Raw genomic sequence first — 24,012 nt, forward strand, 5'->3', positions numbered from 1 at the left:
CAACTTTGTTAGGGTTAAATTGTGAGTTAGTAAAAAAAAATGAATTATAGATATCACTTAAAATTTCAAATATTTAGTATTCAGAAACTGAGAAGATTTGTAAACTATAATTACTCTAGGTAAAACAAACCTGGGAGAAAAGAAATAAAATAGGTCAAAATTGAATTATTTAAAAATTTCCACAGCAAAAATGAAAAATTAACATTTTAAAAATTATCTTAAAAGTCAAAACAGGAAAAGCAAAGAAATACTTAACTTTTCTTAAATTTATCCTGAAATTTTGATCATTTATTTACCATTTATTTATTTACCATTTATTTATTTATTTATTTATTTATTTATTTATTTATTTATTTATTTATTTATTTATTTATTTATTTATTTATTTATTTATTTATTCTGCTACCTATTTCTCCTGTCAGGTGACTCTGGGCATTCTAAAAGGATCAGATGAAAAATTTCAGAATTTCATTGTATTTAGACAATAAAGGCTAAACTACTATATAATAATAATTACATCTAAATATGCAAAGCTAAATAGTGGATAGAGAGTCGCAAAGCTCATGAAACTCAAATTCTGAGCAACCAATCAGGAGGACCAAGAAGGTATATTCTTTCTCAGATGAGCTTTTAAAAGAGAAGGGGGTGTTCTATTTTGTGTCCTTTTGCTTTCCATGCCTGCATGATGGCTGGTTTCCTGAGTAAGAAATGTGTCCCATCTGGAGAAATGTTATAAAATCAGTGCTAGAAAATCAAAGAAACATCAACTATGTAAATGTGAATTAAAATATTTAGACAAATGATTTTAGGAATTTAACTGCACCATTCCCCTGTATCACCTGTATTATACTTGATTTTGTCTATTCTACATGGCTATGTATTTCTCCCTGAAGATTAGCAGTGGGTTTAAGTCTAAAAATTATATTTTGCTTTTTTAAACCTTTTTATTGTTTTAAACTCTCCATTAGCGTTTTAGCATTGATTTATGTTTAGAAATATTTTTTCTTCTGAGACGAATGGTGTTACAGGGTCTAGAATGCATGCTGGCCATTCTGCCAGCCATAGAAAGGCAAAAGTCCTTTCTTTTGAAAGTCCAGAAGTTGTTTCCCTATCTCTTTCCACTTTATAAAGAGACAGAAAGATTCTGGTTTTTTTTAAAAAAAAAGAGTATTGGCATTATTCATGAGACTGTAGGATATAAAGAAAAAGTGCAATGATTCTTTCCTGAGGGAAGAACTAATTCAGCATATCATACATCTGAATATGAAAATTGTATCCAAAATAATTGAAACTAAAAGAGGATTAACCTGTGGTAAGAAAAAAAATCAAGAGCGAAAACTTGGCTGGTTTCACAGGAGGCCGTAAACTAGAAATACTTCCAAATGATTTTTTTAATATGGTCATATAATAACTCTTCTCCTTTATATTTGGCATGCAATAGCAATAATTTAAAATAGCAGCCAAGAAAATCACACAGAGATCTTCAGAAGAAATGCACTGAACTCAAAAAAGCTACTGGTGAGAAATGGCAAATTTACATTGTAAGAAAAGTGGAAGGTATTATGATGAAAGGCAGATAGGTGTTGGAGCTGGGACTGCTGAAAATTCTCTTCTGATCAAGGAGAGATTTTAAGAATAAATTGTATGCATTTGGTTAGTTCTTTCTCTGTCCTCCATTTCTTCATTCATGTAAGTAGATGGCAGAAACAAATGTTTTAGTAGTCTTTTGGAAACAACTGGGAATTGTGATATTCCATTGAGTTAAAAGCTATTAATACAGCCTTTTATGAACTCAAGATAAACCAATCTCATCTTTTTAAATCACTTTGGAGTTTATTTTTTAAAAACTCTTTGTTAAAGTTTGAAAGCTTGCAAAAATCACAAGTCTGGTTTTATTTGCTGGATGAGCCCTCCTTCAATTGATTAAAAAAATGTGAATAAATTTTGTTAAGATTTTTTTTTTTTGAATATACAACAAAACTTTGATTACAGTGTTGATTTTAAAAGTTTTAAATGAATTAAAAGTTCAAATATATTTAATTAAAAGAAGATTCAGAAATTAATTAAAAGGATCCTTTCTCAATGGAAAATTCCTTTTGTTTAGACTTTAACTTTGAAGTATGCCAGAAGGTATCAGATGGTTATGTTAATAGAAATGATGGATGAGAGTGCAGGACTTTTTCAACTATTTAACTCTGTAGTGGATTAGATGGTATTAATGAAGAAGAAAAAGCCCTAGTGAATAAAACTAAAATGGATTTATAGTTAGATTTAAAAATTACACCCTACAAGAAAGAGGTGGAAATAATAGATTTACAAATGAAATCAGATGATGATTTAAAAAATTTTATTTTAAAGAGGTAGAGAGCATGAGAAAACAGATGTTAGAACAATCATTTAAATACAACATTGGTTTATTTGATTAATGTTAAAACAATGGCTTATTATTTTTGGTTTAAAAAAAATGCGAGAACTGACTATTTAAAGAGAGGAAATGGGGAAATTGTTTAAATAGAAATAGATATATAAATATATAAGGAAGGATTCAAATTGGATGTAATATAGTTTGTAATGCTTACATTGTTGTTTTTTATAACAAATAATGTGTCATTTTGGTGATATTTAATCATGGGTATTTTTGGTAATGCTTAAATGTTTTTGTTTTTTTACTGGGATTGGACTTTGATTATTTGAGAGGAAATTTGTTTAAATAGAAAAGGAGATGTAAATATAAAAGGAAGGAATAAAAGTGGGTGTTATAGTTTATTATGTAGTACTTATTTCTGATAAGTTCTTACTGAATTTTTTGCTGAATATGGAAAGATAAGGAATTAGAAGCAGACTCCAAACTTTAACATGGCTTATCTCATGAAATAGTAATTAAGTCCTGTTTAAGCATCATATTAAATCTTTGTTACAAATGGCTACATATAAATTAAAGTTCAGTCATTCTTAAAATAATAATTTGAGTATCCACTTATTATGAATAAAATGAAGAATTTTAAATGCTGAGTATCATAAATTTTGAAAATGCTTCAGTTCCTCTGAATATATGGGCCACATCTCAATAGGGAAAAAATTCCAAAATTATAGAAATGTGCTTTTGAATACTATACCTTCTTAATCTCAGACTTCAAATTACATGGATTACTCTGCTGACTGAATAAAGATTTCTTGAATCTCTCGACAATTCTTCTGTTCAAATTGCAATGCAGAGTTGGTGGCAGCTGTTTGAAAATGCAGAAAACTTGTCATATCACTTTATACTCTTAATAAGAAAAGCAGCAAGTAATTATTTTCCTTTGTTCATAAAATTTTCCGCTTCTTTTTAGACCTCTGTATCCTCATTCATTATTGTTCTAATCAACAGCAAATCAGCTTAACCATTTCAGAATCAATTCCAACTGAAACAGGTACCTGTAAGAGTATACTAAAATATTTTTTCTGGCTCTTAGCAGAAGTGGGTTTGAACACTGGGTAGAATGGATGTGCATTCTCTTCTTCAAGGGGAGTGTACATAGAGCGGGAACATAACTAGTTAGTTCATCATACAAGAAAGACAGGTTACTAATATGCATATTAAGGTTCCCTAAAACCCTATTAGTTTTTAATAGTTGTTTTACCCCCTTCACTATCTGCATGTATGCCACAGCTTCTTGAAATAGAAACCCTTTATCTATTCATTTATATTATCAGATAAAATCAATATACGTTCATATTTTGTCATAGTCATCTTAAACCTTTAGATTAACTTCTTTAGCTTACATATAGCTTCAATTATATTTTTAAAATATGTATGAGAATTGGAAAAGTCCAGAAGATTCCAGAGGAAATGGATAATTTTCAGTTAGGTTTCAGGCCAAGATATGGAGCCAAAACTGCTTAATAAAATACAATAGCAGAGTTGGAAGGGACCTTGGAGGTCTTCTAGTCCAACCCCTTGCCTAGGTAGGAAACCCTATACCGTTTCAGACAAATGGCTATTCAACATCTTCTTAAAGACTTCCAGTGTTGGAGCATTCACAACTTCTGGAGGCAAGCTGTTCCACTGATTAATTGTTCTAACTGTCAGGAAATTTCTCCTCAGTTCTAAGTTGCTTCTCTCCTTGATTAGTTTCCACCCATTGCTTCTTGTTCTAACACTTAGGTGCCTTGGAGACTAGTTTGACTCCCTCTTCTTTGTGGCAACCCCTAAGATATTGGAACACTGCTATCATGTCTCCCCTAGTCCTTCTTTTCATTAAACTAATCATACCCAGTTCCTGCAACTGTTCTTCATATGTTTTAGTCTCCAGTCTCCTAATCATCTTTGTTGGTCTTCTCTGCACTCGTTCTACAGTCTTCGAATCTTTTCTACATCATGGCGATCAAAACTGAATGCAGTATTCCAAGTGTGGCCTTACCAAGGCATTATAAAATGGTGTTAACACTTCACGTGATCTTGATTCTATCCCTCTGTTTATGTAGCCTAGAACTGTGTTGGCTTTTTTGGGCAGCTGTTGCACATTGCTGGCTCATATTTAAATGGTTTATTTATTTATTTATTTATTTATTTATTAGACTTATATACCGCTTCATAGGGCTTTCAGCCCTCTCTAAGCGGTTTACAATTTTTTTTAGCAAATTGAGTCAGCAACTTGCCCCCACAGTCCGGGTCCTCATTTCACCCACCTCGGAAGGATGAAAGGCTGAGTCAACCTTGAGCCAGTGAGATTTGAACCGCTGAGCTGCAGATCACAGTCAGCTAAAGTGGCCTGCAGTACTGCACCCTAACCACTGCGCCACCTCGGCTCTGGTTGTCCACTAGGACTCCAAGATCCCTCTCACAGTTACTAATATTGAGCAAGGTACCACCTATACTGTACCTGTGCATTTCATTTTTCTTGCCTAAATGTAGAACCTTACTCTTTTCACCATTGAATTTCATTTTATTAGATAGTGCCCATGTTCAAGTTTGTCAAGATCCTTCTGTATCTTAAGCCTATCTTCTGGAATGTTGGCTATTCCTGCCAGCTTGGTGTCATCTGCAAATTTGATGAGTTCCCCATTTATTCCCTCATCCAAATCATTGATGAAGATATTGAAGAGTACTGGGCCTAAAACAGAGCCTTGGGGTACTCCACTGCATACTTCCCTCCATGTAGATGCAGTTCCATTGAGAACTACACATTGAGTACGACTGGTTAGCCAGTTACAAATCCATCTGGTGGTGATGCTGTCTAACATACATTCCTCTACTTTATCTAGTAGTAGGTTATGGTCTACCTTATCAAATGCCTCACTGAAGTCCAAGCAAACTATATCGACAGCATTCCTCTGATTCAATAATTTTGTCAATTTGTCAAAGAATGCAATAAGATTAGTCTGGCATGATCTGTTTTTGACAAACCCATGTTGGCTGTTGGCTATTATTTTGTTTACTTCTAGGTGTTGGGCTTGATTATCTTTTCCAGAATCTTCCCTGGTATTGAGGTCAGGCTGATAGGTCTGTAGTTTCCTGGATCTATTTTTTCCCCTTTTTTGAAGATGGGAACCACATCAGCTCTTTTCCAGTCCTCTGGCAGTTCCCGGGTGCTCCAGGATCTCTGAAAGATGTAGTTCAGGGGTTCTGAGATCTTGTATGCCAGTTCCTTCAGAATCCTGGGGTGTAATCCATCCAGTCCTGGTGATTTGAACTCGTCTAGGGTAGAAAAGTGCTCACTTACCATTTTCTTCCCTATTTCAACTTGTGTTCCTAATCTGATTTTTGTGGTGCCGTTTTTGATAGGTTGCACTGTTTTATCCCTTTGTGTAAAGACAGATGCAAAAAATGAATTAAATAGTTCTGCTTTCCCCCCGTTTCTTGCCACTTTCTCCCAGCAATGGACCAATTGTTTCCTTAACTTTTTTCTTGTTTTTAACATGTTGGAAGAAGCTTTTTTTTGTTATTTTTTACTTTTGTGGCAAGCCTTTCTTCATTGTGAGCCTTAGCTTTCCTCACTTCATCTTTACAGGCTCGGGCTATTTGCTGATATTCTGCCTTAGTTATGTCCCCCTCTTTCCACTTTTTATACTTATCTTTTTTGTCTTTCAATTTGTCAGAGAGTTCTTTATGCAGCCATGCTAGTTTCTTTTGGGAGCTGTTATTTTTCTTCTTCATTAATATTGTGCTAGACTGGGCTTTGATCACATTCATGGATGCTTTGATCACACTCATGGATGATCTCTGGCAGGAGCAGAATGGACATTCTGCATCCATCCTTGCTCTTCTTGACTTCTCAGTGGTTTTCAATACCATCAACCATGGTATCCTTTATGGACTTGGGGCGGTATAATCTTGTGCTGCTTCAGCTCCTTCCTTCAAGACTGGTCCCAATCAGTGTTAATATGGAGTCCAAAGAAGGATGTCCCACCTCTGCTCCACAAACTGTATTGGATGCCATTTATTTCAGGTCCAATTCAAGATGTTGGTTATGAACTTTAAAGTCCTATATGGCATAGGACCAGGCTACCTGCAGAACCAGCTTTGTTCCATTGCATTGACACATCCTATCGAATCAGGCAGGGGAAATATAGTATGAGCGCCATCAATTAAAGAACTTCAACTGGTGAGGTCTAGGAAGATAGCATTATCTATTTTGTCCCCACCACATGGAATATTCCTCTCCTGGAGATGAGGCAGACCTCCACTCTCCTAGCCTTCCAAAAAGGAGTTAAAATATGATTCTGGAGTCTTGCAAGGAGAGCCTAAAGGAGCACGCAGTCATGGGGTTGGTTAGTGCCATGAAAGACCTCCCTTTGCCTTTGTCAATCATTTTTAAAAGAGTTAATTATTCTTGCCTTCTTAAAATGTCATTATCCATGCTGATCACATTGGGCTACAAGTGTATTCCACAATTTTCACTCCACAGCTAGTCTCTGCATCCTCCCATTTACTGTAGATGTATTTCAGATCATCTTGAAATGTTTGGTGCATAAATGTAATGATAATCTTTAAAAAAATTTAACTTAAAAATTTAACTTTAATATTTAAATTTGTATATGCTGTTTTATATTTCAATGTTTTACTGTATACCTCCCAAAGTTCCTCTTTGAGGAGATGAATGGTTTAGAAATATAAAAAATAAATAAAGTATTTATAATAGTGGTTTTGTGTTTCAGTGCATGTTTTTTTAAAAGAATCCATCCCTCTTTTCTATTGTGCCTACACAAAGAGAGAGCAACTATTCCTCAGTAAACTGATTCAAAACATCTTTATATGATGTGCGGAAAAAGAGCTTTTAAATGCGTTTATAATGTGGAGTTCTTGGTGCTCTCTCTGTTTCATTGGTTGCTTGCAAATGTTTCATTACCTTACTAGGTAATATCAAGTTACCTAATCAAGCAATGAAATATCTACACGCAAACATCCAAAGTCATAGAACCAGGGGCTCCACAGTTTAATTTTGAGCTACATGTATTCTTTTCTATTGTCTTTATAATGTCCTAGGAATCTAAGACTTGAAGCACCTTCAATATAAAAATTACCATTTGAAGTCAAACTTGATCTCAAAGTTGAAAACTGAAGCTTATTTATGCTAAAACCCAGTTCTAGTGTGTTTGTTTTCAATGTTAGTGTTTAACTTAAGATAATATAATACAGGAAATAACTGCTTCATAGTTATGCTAATTGGTTTCATTGATAGTAAGAATAAGGGGGTTTGATTATATATAATTTATGTTGCTGTATTTTGGGTTACAAGCTGCCTCCTTTAACAATTGTTCAAGGTATTTATCAAACACTGAACATATAACATACAAAGGCATAATGTAGTGGTAAAAAAGAATTTCCTTCTTCATATAGGGACAATAAGGGGTTCAGGAGGATTGCTTCCCTCTGAATGAAATTGAGTAAAGTTGTCTCAGTGACTAGATTTTAATTCCTTCTTTGTTTAGATTTAGATGAGTGGAAATAAGGTAAGAGGTTTACATAATTGTTTTTTTTTTTAAAAAAAGCTTGCATAATTTCTCTCAGGTCTGAATGAAACTTGTTGCCATGGAGACAGAATGGAGAAAGGATGCTATGTCCAGGAATGATGAGAATTCTTCTCTTAGGCACACCAGCTTAGCTTGCCAGAAAAGGTACAGAACTGATTGCTATGCTTATCAGAGCACCTATAGAAAAGGATGTGAGGGAGTATTTGAAGAACTCTAGTACTTGGTCAGCAATCTTTCAGAACTCTCTAAAGAAATCTGCCTATACTGGGGGGGAAAAACTGGTTGATTTCCCTTCACTTAAATATATGATAGAATCTATTAGGCTGCAGAAGATTTCCAACATTTCCCCCTTGAAGCTTACATTGATGCACTTCTGTTCAATCATATCCATCTACAAAGTTGGCAGATGTTTTCCTAATCTATAGGTAGGAAAAACATCTACCAAAGTCCAAAATCGTTCAGTGGAAGTTTGCATCAGACATTACCCTGAAGACCAAATGCAAAACTGAGCACCCAATATGGTTTTTGTTTCTATTTGTGAGGAAAAAAAGTCAGGATGATGAATAACACACAATCTTTATTATAGCAGTAGTGCAGAGATTATAGGAAAAGGTTACAATTCTGCATTCTGGATGGTTAAATCTATTGTTGGAAATAGCAACAACTGGAAAAATTTGAGTGCTTCAGAAAAATAATATTTTAAAAATCAACAATATATCATACAAGAATTTCTTTGCATATTTTCATAAATTTAATGCACTGCTTCAACGGTTTATTTGAGCAAATCCTCCTTTTATTTTTCACTTGTGAAGTTTTACTAATCAAAGAACAAGATTCTCAGATTCAAGCTTATTCCAAGAAATACCAGATATGCCAGAATAAAAAGGATTATAGAAGAGACATGGCAGAATATACCAGCAATGAATGTATATATCAATTTCAAATTATTCTGATTTCTCTTTTTTAAATTTGTACCTTTGTGAAGAATTTAAAAAGATATGTAAGAAAACTGTATATATAATTTCTTCACATACTCGTTGTGGTTTATAAACTTGTATAAAAAAGCCCCTTTGGAAAAAGTTCAATTCCTGATATCATCATAGATATGCTGATATAATTTTCTTAGCAACACTATCAAGTAGTTTGCTACTGTCTTTTTTTTTTAAAGTATTTTGGGGGTGTGTATACTTTATAGATGGAGACTCAGTGGCTCAGATGCTGCGGTTGTTGATAAGCAGGTCAACAGTTCAGCGGTTTGAATCCCTAGCAACCAAATGAGGTCCCAGTACTTGTCCCAGCTTCTGCCAACCTAGCAGTTCAAAAGCACGTAAAAAATGTAAGTAGAAAAAATAGGGAGCACTTTGGTGGGAAGGTAACAGCATTCCATACACCTTCGGTATTTAGTCATGCCGGCCACATGACCACGGAGACGTCTTCGGACGCTCTGGCTCTTCAGCTTTGAAACAGGGATGAGCACCGGCCTCTAGAGTCGGGAACAACTAGCACATACGTGCGAGGGGAACCTTTACCTTTACCTATACTTTATAGACTTCCTGTCTTTAAAAAAAATCTAATCTACAATCCTGGGATTTCCTGGCAACTCCCATTCAACTACTAAGTAGCTCTGATTTTGTTTAGCTTTTCAATATAGCTAAGACTGGCTAGGTGCTGCCCCCTGGCTAGGCTTTGTTTAATATACACATGTTTAGGATGAAAAAGCATTGTAAAAATCTAGCAAATATGCATTTTAAATAAATATTTTTTTCTTTGTAATTTGGTTTGAAATTGAGAAATATTCCCATTTTGATGTAAAGATACAAATGAGTGTTTATAACCAAATGTGTAGCTTTCCTATGCCTTTGTTTTCTCTAGCTCTGTCATTCATCACATTTTATTTATGTACTGTTAATATTTTATTTCTGTAATTAATATATACACTTCACACACACATACACAATTACAGAATCTTCAATAGTAAAGTCAGTTGATTGCCTATCAATTTGAAAAAAGGGGCTTTCAAATATTAGTATTAGCACTTCAAACTGCTTTACAGCCCTTTCTAAGCAGTTTACAGAGTCAGCATATTTCTCCCAACAATCTGGGTCCTCATTTTACCAACTTTGCAAGGATGGAAGGTTAAGTCAACCTTGAGCCAATCAGGATTGAGGGAATCAAACTCCTGGCAATGTGAGCAAAGTTAGGCTGCAATTTCCAAGATCCAAGAATTTATAAATTTGTAGTGCATTCATCTGAAGGATACTACTCATGTGGAGAAAACTGCTCTTTTCATGAGTTACTATTGTAACTTAGAAAATAAAAAGTAGCATTCATATAAAGAAATACTCTGCACCAAACTGATCAATCAAAAATAAGTGAGCTCCTTGGATAAACAAGAAATGTGGAGATAAGAAAAAAAATAAGAAAAATGCACAATTATGATTATGGAGAAAAGTATATTAGTTATAAAGAAATACATATAGTGAGGTTGGAAATATATTTTTCCCTGAAATATTTGGAATGTAAAAAAGAATATATGGGAATATAAAGGAATGTACAATTGTCAAATCAAATCTAGCACAGTTTGAATAGTTTTGAAGAGCAGGATGGAAGGGCCAATGGGAGGAGGATCCAGTGAAACTAAGAGCTCTAACAGATTTATAAGGCTCCTGATAAAGATTGGTGAACTCTTCGGATTCCCCTGATATCCACTGATATCAACTTTAAAAGATTCTTTAATCTTCCAGAACAAATTTAGACTGCACGTACAGGGAAAAAAGAAAATTTATTTTGCTACTCCTGTTGGTGAAAGGAAATTGTAGTAGCCCACAAGGAAGAATATTTATATTTCACTTTAGCACTTACTAATACTAAATTAGGTAGACGTGTATCTAAAAGTTATAGTGTTTTCTACATGTCTAGGTATTCCAAATGGCTTGATAAGGATGGAAAATTCCAGCAGTTTTCAAGAATTATGAACCATTGAAAACTGTGCACAATTGCTTAAATTTCTAACTATTCAAAGAATCCTTCAGGATTATTCTGACAACCTGGCTTCCTGCTGGCTATTCATATAGCCATATAAATCCCAAAGGCAAGTATGCTGATAAGGAGAAGCTAGAAATAGAACACAGTTTATTTTCCCACATAGCAATAGCACTTAGACTTACACACTGCTCTACATTTGCTTTACAGCACTCTCTGAGCAGTTTACAATGTCAGAATATTGCCCTGAAAGACCGTTGCCTTACCTGAACGGTCGTTCTCGGGGCACTGCGAGGAGAGTCCAATGCTGGGTTAACACAGCCTATCTGCCCTTGGACTGAGTGATGTTTTTAGTTGACCACGCCTCCCTTTGCCTCTGCATGTTCAGTTCGAAAATGAAGGAAACCGTCCTGTAATCAGTTACAGTCAATACAGTCACATCGTTCAATATAATAAACACCCCGGGCGGGTTTGGACTCTCCTCGCAGTGCCCAGAGAATGACCGTTCAGGTAAGCCAACGGTCTTTCTCCAGTGCACTGCTCGGAGAGTTCAATGCTGGGACATGCCCAAGCTATTGAGTCCCAGGGTGGGGAAGCGCCGTAGCCTCTGGCCTTTCAGCCACTCTTTGTAATACTCTTCTGCCAAAAGAGGCTTTGGCTGAGGCAAAGGTGTCAATCTTATAGTTTTTGATAAAGGCCGTGGGGGAAGCCCATGTGGCCACTCTACAAATGTCTAGAATAGAACCCTGGGTTGCCCAGAACGCAGAAGCTGCTGCGCTCCTAGTGGAGTGTGCGGTGACCCGTCTCGGAGCCGTCTTGCCCTGGTGTTCATATGCCAGCTTGATGCAAGCGCGAAGCCAACGCCCCACAGTGTGAGAAGAGACCTTGTGGCCCAGGGACACAGGGAGGAAGGAGACAAAGAGCGCCTCTGAACGGCGGAAGTCTTTTGTCCTCTTTACATACGTGTGCACAGCTCGCCTCATGTCCAACTTGTGCCACTCACGCTCCTTAGGGTGAGAAGCATGGGGACAGAAATTGGGTAAAATAATCTCTTGAGTCCTGTGAAACAGAGAGTTAATTTTTGGACTAAAGGACGGATCAAGCCGCAGAATTACTCTGTCCGGGTGAACTACACACAGATCCTCCCTGACAGAAAGAGCTGCCAGCTCGGATACCCTGCAAGTGGATGTAATAGCCACCAGGAAGGCAGTTTTGATGGAAAGGTGGCGCAGACTGGTCTTTCTCAAAGGCTCAAGTGGGGCTTTTGTCAGAGCCTTAAGCACAAATGGAAGGTCCCATGACAGATACCGGTGAACAGCTGGAGGGCTGATGTTCGCAGCTCCCTTGAGAAAGCTCTTGATCTGAGAATGCTGACTTCAGAGAGCGAGAGGAGCCCCTAGCCAGGATAGTAGACAACGCTTCAACCTGACGTCTAAGGGTGCTGACCGCAAGACCTTTATCTAGACCCTCCTGCAAAAAGTCTAGGGTCTGAGGGATCGAGGCTGATGAGGCCTCTATGTCTCTAGTCTTGCACCACTGTGAGAATGCGGCCCAGGTGGCATCATAGATTCTAGTAGTAGAAGGTCTCCTGGATGCTTGTATTGTTTGAATGACCTGGTCAGAGAACTTCTGCTTCCTCAGGAGCTCCCCCTCAAGTGCCAAACGGCTAGCTGTAGCCACTGGGGCTCCAGATGGGTGACGGCCCCCTGGCTGAGGGAGATTTGGTCCCGAGGGATTCGCCACGGTCTCTGAACTGAGAGACTGACCAGGTCTGCGTACCAGGGCCTTCTGGGCCAGAAGGGAGCCACCAGGATGAGGTCTGCCTTTTCGGCCAGGAGCTTGTTCACCACCTGAGGGATGAGCGGAAGTGGAGGGAAGGCATACAGTAGTCCCTGAGGCCACACTGACCTCAGTGCGTTTGTTCCCTCTGCCTGGGGCGAGTGGTAGCGACTGAAGAAGCGTGGGAGATGTGTGTTGTTGTGTGTGGCAAACAGGTCTACCTGTGGCTTGCCGAATCTCCTCACGATCTGCTGGAACAGGTCTGGGTGCAGGCGCCACTTCGAGTGGTCGATGCGTTGGCGACTCAGCCAGTCTGCTTCCCGGTTGCTTACACCGGAGATGTGATCTGCACTGAGAGAAGCCAGATGACGTTCCGCCCACCTGCCCAGAGCTTCCGCTTCGAGCATGAGGGCCTTTGATCGAGTGCCCCCTTGCCAGTTTATATGCGCTTTTGTCGCCACATTGTCTGTCATCAACAGTACATGAGCCCCTTTTACTAGAGGGGTGAACCTTCTCAGCGCGAGGCGAGCTGCCCTCAGTTCCAGCCAATTGATGCTGTGGGCGGCCTCCCTCTGAGTCCATCGGCCTTGGGCTAGGTGGCCCTGACAGTGGGCGCCCCACCTCAGGAGACTGGCGTCCGTGGTGACAACTAGTCTTTCCGGCTCCTTGAACAAGCAGCCCTTCTTGGCTGCCTTGGACCTCCACCATGCCAGAGACCAGATCACCTTTCGTGGGAGCCGAACCCGCCTGTGTGAGTTGCTGGCCTTGGCCCTCTGCATGGGTAACAGGAACCACTGCAGCTCCCTGGCGTGAAGACGAGCCTAGGGAACCACCCTCAGGCACAATATCATTATCCCCAGGAGCTGGGACAGCTGAATGATTGGTACCGACCTGGCAAGGCTGCAGTGTTTCACTCTGCGTCTCAGGTTGGACAGCTGTTCTGGTGAAAGAAATACCTGGCAGGAGGTGGAGTTGATGACTGCACCCAGGTGCAGCCATGGTGCTGCAGGGTCTGCACAGTTAGAGAAACATCGCGGTGTGCCTGCTTGGTGGTGAGAGAATGAATAATTATATCGTCCAAATAACATTCCAGACGAACCGGATGACTGCGGAGATGAGCCACTAGCACTGCCAGAATTTTGGTGAATGTTCTGGGCGCAGATGATAGCCCGAAGGGAAGTGCCCTGTATTGGAAATGCTTCCCTTCCGAACAGAACCTCAGGAACCGCCTGTGGGCCACATGGATGGGGACATGCAGGTAGGCCTCTTTGAGATCTATTGATGTCAATAGGTTCCCCTCCCTCACACAGTCCAGGATGGAGTGGAGTGACTGCATCTTGAACCTCTTGTAAGCCAGATGCTGATTTAGACTTTTGAGGTCCAAGATGGCCCTCCACCCCACTGAACTCTTGGGCACTAGGAAGAGGATAGAATAGAAGCCCCTCCCCTGCTGATCCCTGGGGACTGGCTCTATCGCCTCTATCTCTAGGAGATGGCGGATTTCCGCTCTCATGTGCTCCCTCTTCTCTGGGTTCCTGGGGGTAGGACAGCGAATAAACTTTCTCTGGGGAAAGGTTAGGAAGTCCAGGACAAGGCCCCTCCGAATGGTGTTGAGGACCCACTTGTCCGATGTTATCTCCTCCCACATGTCGGCGTACAGCCGTAGCTGACCTCCAATGGGGGGATCCCTGCAACCGTCACTTTCCTCTACGGAAGGGACGGGAGCTACCACTGTTGTTTCTGCCTCTTCGGAATGGTCTCCGAAAGGAAGACTGGGATTGGTTGGCCCAAGCACCGAAGGATCTGTCTTGGTGCCTATCCCGCCCTGCCTGAAAGGGTCTCAGGTAGGAGGAAGAGTGAGAGGATTGCCCTGTTTCCTGACTCCTGTAAGATCTCTTGCGAAAGGACCCCGCCCCTTTCCAGTCACCCCTTTTAAGGGTTGCATGAAGGATCTTGTGTTTGTCTTTGGTTTCGGTGACAAACTTGTCCAGGGCCTCTCCAAATAGAAGGCCTCCTTTAAATGGGGCCAATGCCAGCTTCCATTTGGTTCTCATTTCAGCTTGCCAATGTCTAAGCCATAGGAGGCAGCGTGAAGTGATATTGGAAGCGAGGGCTCTGGAAGAGAATTTGGCTGCTGTCAAGGTGGCATCCGCCGAATACTCGACAGCGGTAATAATTTTTGTTAACTCATGGCGCTATCTAATCTAGATTTCCTGGGTGGTGGTCTAGACCTGAGTTGATGTAGCCAGAATAAGGTGGCCCTGATAAAAAAGGAGGCAGAGGTGGATGCCTTAATGGCCCAGGCAGACGCCATGTGTGTCTTCTGACATGCCTTTTCTGACCTTTTATCTTCTGCCTTTAGTCCCTCTAGGAGCTCAGCTGGCAGGTTTGAGTTGGAAGTTAGAGACACAACTGGGGCATCTACTTCAGGGAATTTCAGGATATCCTCCATTTTCCCCTCCAGGGCATACAGAGCCCTGTCCCCCCCCCCCCACTGGGGTTAGTTAGAGTGCCTGGCTGTAGCCACTGGTGCTGCACTGCGTCCATAAAGAGGTCAGGCACAGGGATAGCCTCAGGTGTCTCTACTGTCTCTTTGAATAGGCCATGCTTATGATCCTTGGATGTAGAGACCTGAGCAGCCTCAGGCCTGGAAGTGGGGCCTAGCTCTGTAGCCGTCATGGCCTTGTGTAAGATGGATTTGAATAAGGCCGGCTTAAACAGGCCAGTGAAGGCTGGCTTGTCAGGGGTAAGATTTTCGTCTTCAGAAAGCACGAAAATTTCCCCTTCCTCCTGCTCAGAACTTGAAAGCCCAGAGTGAGAAGGACTGGAAGATGCTGAGGAGGAAACAGGCTCTTTGGAGGTGGAGGCTTTAGGCCTGCGCTTCTCCTTTGGGGCCTTGCTCTTGCGAGAGCCCCTGCGTTTAATGCCCTCAGCTATCCCTTGGGAAATGGCTAAGGAAATTACCTCCCTCATCTCATCAGAAAGAGCAGGGCCTTTGCCCCTTTTCAGTTTCTGCTTGCTGGGCCTGCGATGGCTAGGCCTGCCTGAGCTGGATTCACCCTTTTCACACTGGGAATCCTGGATAGAATCACGTTCCTCTCCAATGGAGGAGCTAGGGGAGTCGGGGTACCCCCAAGAAGCTTCAGGAGACGGATCCCTGGACTTATAGTCATCCCCAGACAAGAATTCACTGTCCCCAGGGGAATGGGCCTCACGATCAGGGGAAGATGACTCCCTGCTGCGATGGTCTGGGCTAGGTTCTGGCTGATGGGGCTAGAAACCTCCCTGGGATCCACTGTGGCTCTTGGCGAAGACCTTTCAAGTGAGCCCTTGTGCCCTTTGCCTTTTTTGACAGAGGGATCCAGCTTAGTGCGCTTGCTGGAGGGCCCTGCCTGTTCCCCTAAGGCCTCCCTGCATTCCTCTGCCATTTCAGGTCACCCACGGGGCCTAGAAGATAGCTGGAGCTGGGATGGGCACGCGCTGGCCGTTGAGGCTCAAATGCGCTCGCAGAATCTTCAGGAGGGAAGGGCTGCCTGGGGGTCGGATTCCTTCCTCCCACTGGCCTCGGTTCCCCGAGACTTATCTTCTCCTCAGGAGGGAGAGACTAGCTGGCTCCCCAGACTAATCCCCAGCCTCCCTGCGGTGTTCTGCGGTCGCTGAGGGCTGGCTGTGGCTCCGCTTGGGCTGTCTGGCTCTTCGCTCTTTCCTGCTTCTCACTAGCAGCCTCTGAAAGAATTTTTCGCTCCTCGCATGATCTGCGCTCTTGCCGCTCTTCCCAGCGATTCAGAGTGATCCAAAATGGCGGCGGGTGCGCGCGCAGCTGCTTCCCGCTCTTTCTAGCCTCACAGCCCCGAAAAGCGCACAAAGGTTCCAACCGTCGCCGCTGTTGCCGGGCAGAATGGAGCAGCTGAGGGATCCCTAGCAATATGGCCTGCAGGCTTCAGAGCCTTCTCTGGGGCTTCTTTTCGCCTGGAACGCCCCTGTCTTGGCTAGAGAAATCGCACACCCCACTAGCCGCTCCTGCCGCTCGCCAGCCTCCGCTGGGCGAGCTTTCGCAATCCTCTGGAGCGCTTGCGACCAGCAGCAGCAGAGAAAGACCGATAGCCCTTTTAAAGCGACAGAAACCTCAATGGAGGCAAATTTGACAGTTCTTACAGTAGATGTAATTTTCTCTATCTGAGAATCCAAACGTGGTCCAAAGTGGGAAACTTTCCAGCCTATCTGACCTTAGACTGGAGCTCTCCCAAAAACAGTCCTAACGGGCGGACTGAGTTTTCGAACTGAACATGCAGAGGCAAAGGGAGGCGTGGTCAACTAAAAACATCACTCAGTCCAAGGGCAGATAGGCTGTGTTAACCCAGCATTGGACTCTCCGAGCAGTGCACTGGAGAACAATCCTTATTTAAATTACCTTGGGTCAACCTTGAGTCCGGCCGGGTCTAACTCCAGGCTGTGGGTTTAGCCTGCAATATGCATTCTAACCACAGCACTACCAGAAGTATATATAGAAAGTATTTTCCTATTGAAAGTATTTGTAAGGAGAAGGGTAGGCATGAGGTTTACAGGGCTTCTACTAGAGATATAATAAATTACCAGAGAAACCAGGATAGGCAACTATGAAAGTTGAAGAGCTCTTATTTTAATACAGGGAAATGCAGGCTATTAAATCTAAGTTAGATTGAGCAGAATTTACACTCCTGAAGACTTGTTAACTGGAGAGTGAATGAAAGTCTTCCAAGTAGAATTTGACAAGCTTAGAAAGTTTGCTAAAAGTGAGGAGGAAGAAATACTGCAAGACTAGGTTATTCAACATAGATTACCCTGCTAAGAATCAAAGATTATGAAAAATGTTAGCAGTCGAAGAAGCCTGTCAATCTAACTCACAGATGGAAAATGACCAACAGTACTTGCTTTAAGTCTAAATGAGAATCTAAGTATAGTTAAGAAACAGATCGATATACCTATGTGCCTGCACCATTCATGACTTGAAAAGGAGGGAGTGGGCAAGAGCAAGGAACAACCTCCAGCCAACCTATATCACTATACTTCCGGAAGCGTGATATCTATTCTCACTGTTTACCCTGGCCCCTCAAAATAATGCTCTTAGACCCCACATCCCATTTGCAGAAACAAATATTACCCGCAAGATTAATATATATATATATATATATTAGCCGGGAGCAGAGAAACTATTGTTATACCTATCAAGCAATACAATTGGCCCATATTAAAATAATATCAGCAAAAGGTACCTGAGTGATGTAAATAATTTTGTGCAGCTGAACTAGAATCTGTTGAATAGGATCACTGATCTGACGCACCTTCCGTTGTGACACAGCAATCCCAGCTGATGCTGCAGAAGATAATGTTACAGTCAGCAATGAAAATCAATTTACTAGTTTCAGTTTTTCTCTCGAAGACAGATGCAGAAGCCAGGAAAAGGAAAAAGAGCAGAAAGCATTTAGATCTTGCAAATTATATAAAGAAATCTAGTATTTCTCTTCTTGTAACAACAGAGAGTTATTGAATTTTAAATATAAAACATTTTCCGTATTTTAGTTCTGTTCAAATATTCATGTAGCAAAAGCAAAATATTAAAAAATGTTCAATAAAATTAGATGTAGGCCATACAAAGATTGTCAAATCACAACTTTACAATGCTTTTCAACATTCTCTAGGAGGAAAATATAAAACTCATTTTCAGCCTTCAATACCTAAATAAGGTTATTTTAGATGTGCACTACAACCAGACATAAAAATCTGCAAAGGAGTTCAGCTTTATTCATATTGTCACGGACTGAGTAAATTTATATTTTCATTTTCTTTCTGACTCAGTATCACAGAATATGAATGAACATATGTTAAAAGACAGTAAAATGTTTTTCTTTTATAAGACAATTAAAATAGCAACTCTTGCATAATTTCTTAGCTTAAAATACATGTAAAGAAAGGGGAAATATTTACAATGTCTTCCCAACAGGAACATTACAAGATTAGTTTATCTTCCAGTACTACTTTTGTAATACAGCCAAATCATCATTATTGGGTCCGCGATATGCATGCTTATTTATGATTTTTGTCCTTGGTTGCTTTTTTATACAGGATATATTCAAAGTCAGGCCCTATAGAAAATCACAGTATGTTCTATTAGTTCTCCTTTTCCCCAGAAAGCAATAGCACTTAAACTTATATATATATATATATTTATAGTGCTCCGGAACCCTCTCTAAGTGGTTTACAGAATCAGCATATTGCCCCTAACAATTTATGTCCTCATTTTACCCACCTCAGAAGAATGTTAGGCTGAGTCAACTTTGAATCTGGTGAGATTTGAACTGCCAAATTGCAGGCAACCGGCAGGCAGCAGAAGTAGCGTGCAGTACTGCACTCTAAGCACTACGCCACCAAGGGTCAGATAAAATATTACCATACTTAGGAAATGTTCAAATGGCATGCATCAAACAAGAAAATAGTCACCAATCTGAACACTTAATACAATATATATTGTAAAAAAATCTATTGAGCCTGACTTTTCATATACTCATATACTCTCTATATATTATTGTTTGGCTGTATTGAGTTTTAAACTTATGATAGTGGTGCAGAATTATTGCTGCAAGATAAAAGGCCATACTGTCAGTGATAGGCCACTAATTCATGCATTTAAATAAGGTAATAAAATATTATCTCCTGCAAATAGATAAAAATGTAATATAGCTACTGAGATTACAGAATACCTTTATATTTAATAACTTTGAGATAACTAAACTGTGACACTCAGAAGGTATTTTTGACTAGGGGTGTATTCTTAAAAATGCAATGTCAAAATATTTGAAAGTTAACAATTTACGGACATCTCTCAGTACAAAATTTACTGTACCCCTATCTCTGGCTCCGGCACGGTCCTGGCCGCGATCCTGCGCCTGGGAAAACCCCTTGGTGTAGTTGGGGACATAGGGAGCAGGGGCGAATCCCGAGTCCCCAGTCCGAAAGGGCTGTCGCCTATTGTAAGGCTGCTGCCTTCTGTTGACACGACCACTGGTAGAAGGAAGGACCTTGCGTTTATCCCATGTCTGAGTGAGGATGGGATCCAAGACTGAACCAAACAAGGCTCCGCCCTTGAAGGGCGTAGACGCTAGGCGCCACTTGGACTTGACATCAGCCTGCCAATGACGAAGCCATAGAAAACGCCAAGATGCCACATTAGAGACTACGGCCCGGGATGCAAATTTTGCTGCACTAAGGGTGGCATCTGCAGAAAACTCCAATGCCGCCATCAGCTTGGTGATATCCTGGTGAAGGCGCATTGCCTCCGGGGCAAGTCTATTCTGTAACTGCTTAAGCCAAACTAAAGAAGTTCTATTAAAAAAGGAAGCTGCAGTAGCTGAGCGTAAAGCCCAAGCCGCAGCCTGATGAGTCTTGCGATCCTCAGCCTTTAACCCCTCTGAAACTTCAGAAGGAATTAATGCCGGCGAAGCAAGAGCAGCAATAGGGGCATCCACAGTGGAAAACTGAAGGAGACCCTCCAATTCTGGAGTAGACGTGTATAGTTTCCTATCCCCTGTCCCGGGAGGATTAACCGCAGTCGGTTGATCCCACTGCTTCTGAATCAGATCAAGAAAAAGCTTGGGAGATGGAATAACATCCTGCAAAGCCACCTGTTCAGCAAAGAGGCGCTCGGTGGCATCCAGACCCACAGCTGTACTCTCTTTAGAAGTCGCCTCCCCCATGTGGGTGGTGGTCTTGGCCTTATACAGTAAGGATTTGAAAAGAGCATGCCTGAATAGCCCAGTGGCAGTAGGCTGGTCTCTAGGGAGGCCTTCGTCATTGGAAAATTCCCTATCAATAAGTTCACCTTCCTCCACTAAGGCAGATTCCCCACTGAACACCGAGGGTAGAGGCGAAGGAGGATCTGTTTGAAGAAGAGAAGAATCCCCTTGCACCACCTGGGGAACTAGGCCCGAGTGGGCCACAGCGGGCCTAGGGACCTGGGCCCTACGCAGTAACTCTGCATCCACCCCTTTAGAAATAGCCTCAGATATCATGAGGTATAAATCAGTAGGAAGGCCCAAATCCTGGCCCTCCAGAGGCCTGCAGCTGTGGGCGTGAACGTGGCAGAAGGCCCAGCACGTGGGGGTGAGCGAAGAGAGGCCCCACTAGCTTCAGAAATAATCGGGGGAGAGCGAGGCCCAAACACCCCCACCTCAGGAAGTGGAGCCTGAGGAAGCTGAATATCAGGAGACCAACCCTGCTCATTAACACGCACCGGAGAGACACTTTGTGGAATCAGAACCGGGGGTGGACAAATGGGAGCCCCAGAAGCCTTTGGAGGAACTTTGGCCTTGTCTTTGCGCTTATGCGACTTGTCCCGGACAGCGGATGAGGCTCGAGGCCTACTACTGGAGGCCCTGGTGGCGGCCCTGCCGGGCCTAGGGCTAGCCCCCCCACTCACCAGGGGAACGGGGCTCTGAAACTGGCTCTACAGTACCTTTAACTAATGATTGATCAGCCATGATATGAGAAATTTGAAAGAGCTCAATCACTGAAACAAAGGAATCCAAATTGCGCACCACCGCCAAGACGCCACGTGGAAGCAGAGGCATAGACAAAGTGACCTCCTCTCTGAGTCAGCAGCCTCGAGTGAGGGAAAAGGGAGGGTTGCTAGAACTGCGCAGACTCCAGCGCGCGAAACAATTTGCCTCATCACCTTCGGCATTCCCATGCATGCGCGAAATTGCCCTCCAAAATGGCGACCAGCAGCAAGGGCGCGAAATTCAAATCGCGAACGGCAGGGAGAAAAGCCCAACTGCCGATCCATGCAGCTCGCCCGGCAGCCGCTCCGGCGAAAGAACGAGGGAGGTAGGCGGGGGGGGGGGAGACCGTTCAGGCAAAAGCCCAGGATCTGACCGCGCCCGCAGGCGGGTGCTATCCGGCACAAAAACGGTGCTGGGGGGCCCACTGCCCCAACGCGCCGAAGTGAAAAGAGGGCAGACAGCAAAGCCGCTTCCAAAGCCGGCAAGATCGTCCTACGCCCAAGCTGCAGAAATAGAAATCCCTTACGAGGGAAAACAGCAACGATGAGGAATTGGGCTGGCAGAAACTGCGCCTCCACCCCAAATTAGATAGAAATCCACAGAAAAGCGAATTCCTACTGCAAAATCCAATAATCCATGAGAAGTTTGTCAATTAATCAGAGAGAGAATTGAAAGAGGCTTGGACTGAGTAAAGAAAACTGAAGCGGTCCAGCCAGAGGAGGTGTGGTTTAAAAATTTACATACTCAGTCTCAAGGCTAAAGGACTAAGTTAACCCATGATTGGATTCCCTGAGCAGCACACAGGAGAAGCTATGAATTTTCTATTGAAAAGTTAGAATCCACATGTAATATTCTCTGCATAATGTATTAAATATATTTAACTAAGCTTATTAAGAAAAGAAACTTGAGGAGAAAATGTAAAGGCTGAAGACATTCGTATAAACTGCCCGCAGCGAGTTGCAAATTGCCCTTGTTATATTGTCCTGTGATGACTTGGTGGCAGTGAGTTGGCAGAAGTGATTCGAGGGTGATGAACTGGCAACAATCAGCTTACTGTGCTGAATTGTTCCATTCTACCCTTGTCCCTGGGTTGCATGTCTATGCCCCAGAAGTAGCCACCACTTTCAACCTGGCAATTCTTTGCAGTCATATAGAAATGGCAGTCACTTTTGGAAGGCAGCCATATGGAGGGGGGAAATCGTTCTGCTGCCCTGATGCAGTTAGGAAATCTCTGGAGCTCCAGAGATCTTCAAAAGATAAACCCATGTTGGGTGATGGAATGAGGAATAAATCCAGGGTGTGTAGGGAGGAAAAAGCCTATGGGAAATGGTGAATAAGCAAGCCCAAGCACTATTGGTAATCCAAGGAACAAGAAACAGAACATGAAGTCAATGTTCCCTCTAATTTTTTTTCCGTGTGAGCGGAAAAGTATAGTGTTTGAGCAGCACATTTTCATACCTGAGCACCTGGATTTTTTCCATAGATGTCACCCAAGACAACGAACTTAGTGTTATTTGAAACTCAATTCTACCATGTAAATATCCATTAAGTAACGAAATCTCCCTATACAGGCAGTCCTCAATCTACGACCATCATTGAGCCCAAAGTTTCTATTGCTAAGGGAGACATTTGTTAAGTGAGTTTTGCCCCATTTTACAACCTTTCTTGCTACAGTTAAGTGAATCACTGTGGTTAAATCAGTAACCTGGTTGTTAAGTCAGTCTGACTTTCCTACTGACTTTCCTTGGCAGATGGTTGCAAAAGGTGAGCCCAGGACACTGCAACCATCATAAATATGAGGCAGTTGCCAAAGATCCAAATTTTGATCCTATGACCATGGGGATGCTGCAATGATCATGTGTGAAGAACAGCTGTAATTCACTTTTTTCAGTGCTGATGTAGCTTTAGTCATTAAGTGAACTGTTGTAAGTTGAGGACTATACTTTCCCCCTTACTATCCAATAGTCTGCAGTGATATTAGCAAGTTATGAATAAATTACCAACTGATATAGATTAGCAATTGGAGCACTTAAAGAAGCAAACAAAGAGGGGAGAGGAAGGGAGGGAGGAAGGAAAGAAGGGAGAGGGAGAGAGAGACAGAGACAGAGGGAGAGACAAAAAAGGAAAGAGGAGAAAGAGAAAAAGAAAGGGGAGAGGAGGGTGGGAGGATAAGAAAAAGAGGCAGAAAAAAGAAAGAGAGAGAAAGAGGAAAGGAAGAAAGAAGGAAGGAAGGAAAGAAAAAAGGAAGAAAGAAAAGAGGAGAGGAGAGAAGAGAAGGAATAGAGGCCAAAAAAGCAAACAAGGAAAAGTAGGGAAAAAACTTTCACTGGAAAACACTATTTTTCCATCAGTGCAAAACTTTCCTAAACAAGGTTAATTTTCTGGATTTTGACTTTCCGGTCCAGGTGGACCAAGAAGCCTTTATTTTCTTTTTCTAAAATCAAAATCTGCAGAGCACCAGCTCAACTCCCCCTTCCTGCGAAAAAAAGTGGCTGTGTCTTGAGGGTAGTTTTGAACCAGGTCTCTTAAATCCTAGTCCAGCGCCTTAACTATTAAGCCCCTCAAGGAATGTGTAAAATAGCCCTTCCTAGGGCTTCGTCCTGTTTTTTGTCAGAAGTAAACTCTGGTAACAAATGGGGAATTATAATAACCCCAATCAATTTTGCTTTCTGTAAACTGTGTCTCAAATTATTAAAATGTCACTGCCTGTTTTATAATTTCAATAAAATTGTTAGAGACACATGATTCTTTCTAGCATGAT

At 41.7% G+C, this 24,012-nt stretch overlaps 1 protein-coding gene across 2 annotated transcripts in view; it reads right to left on the minus strand.

The window, feature by feature from the left end:
* Positions 1 to 24,012, minus strand: part of NEK10 (NIMA related kinase 10) — a 163,793-nt gene that overhangs the window by 19,737 nt on the left and 120,044 nt on the right. For both annotated transcript variants that reach the window (XM_087712881.1, XM_087712882.1), the window contains exons 33-34: positions 17,970 to 18,070; positions 3,117 to 3,227 (exon numbers count right to left, since the gene is read on the minus strand). In XM_087712881.1, the coding sequence (XP_087569007.1) occupies positions 3,117 to 3,227; positions 17,970 to 18,070 (212 nt within the window). The remainder of the gene's footprint in view (positions 1 to 3,116; positions 3,228 to 17,969; positions 18,071 to 24,012) is intronic.

Source organism: Thamnophis sirtalis, unplaced genomic scaffold (assembly GCF_051295495.1).
Source record: "Thamnophis sirtalis isolate CommonGarterSnake01/CBP01778 unplaced genomic scaffold, rThaSir2_p1.2 scaffold_4, whole genome shotgun sequence".
Taxonomy (NCBI): Eukaryota; Metazoa; Chordata; class Lepidosauria; order Squamata; family Natricidae; genus Thamnophis; species Thamnophis sirtalis.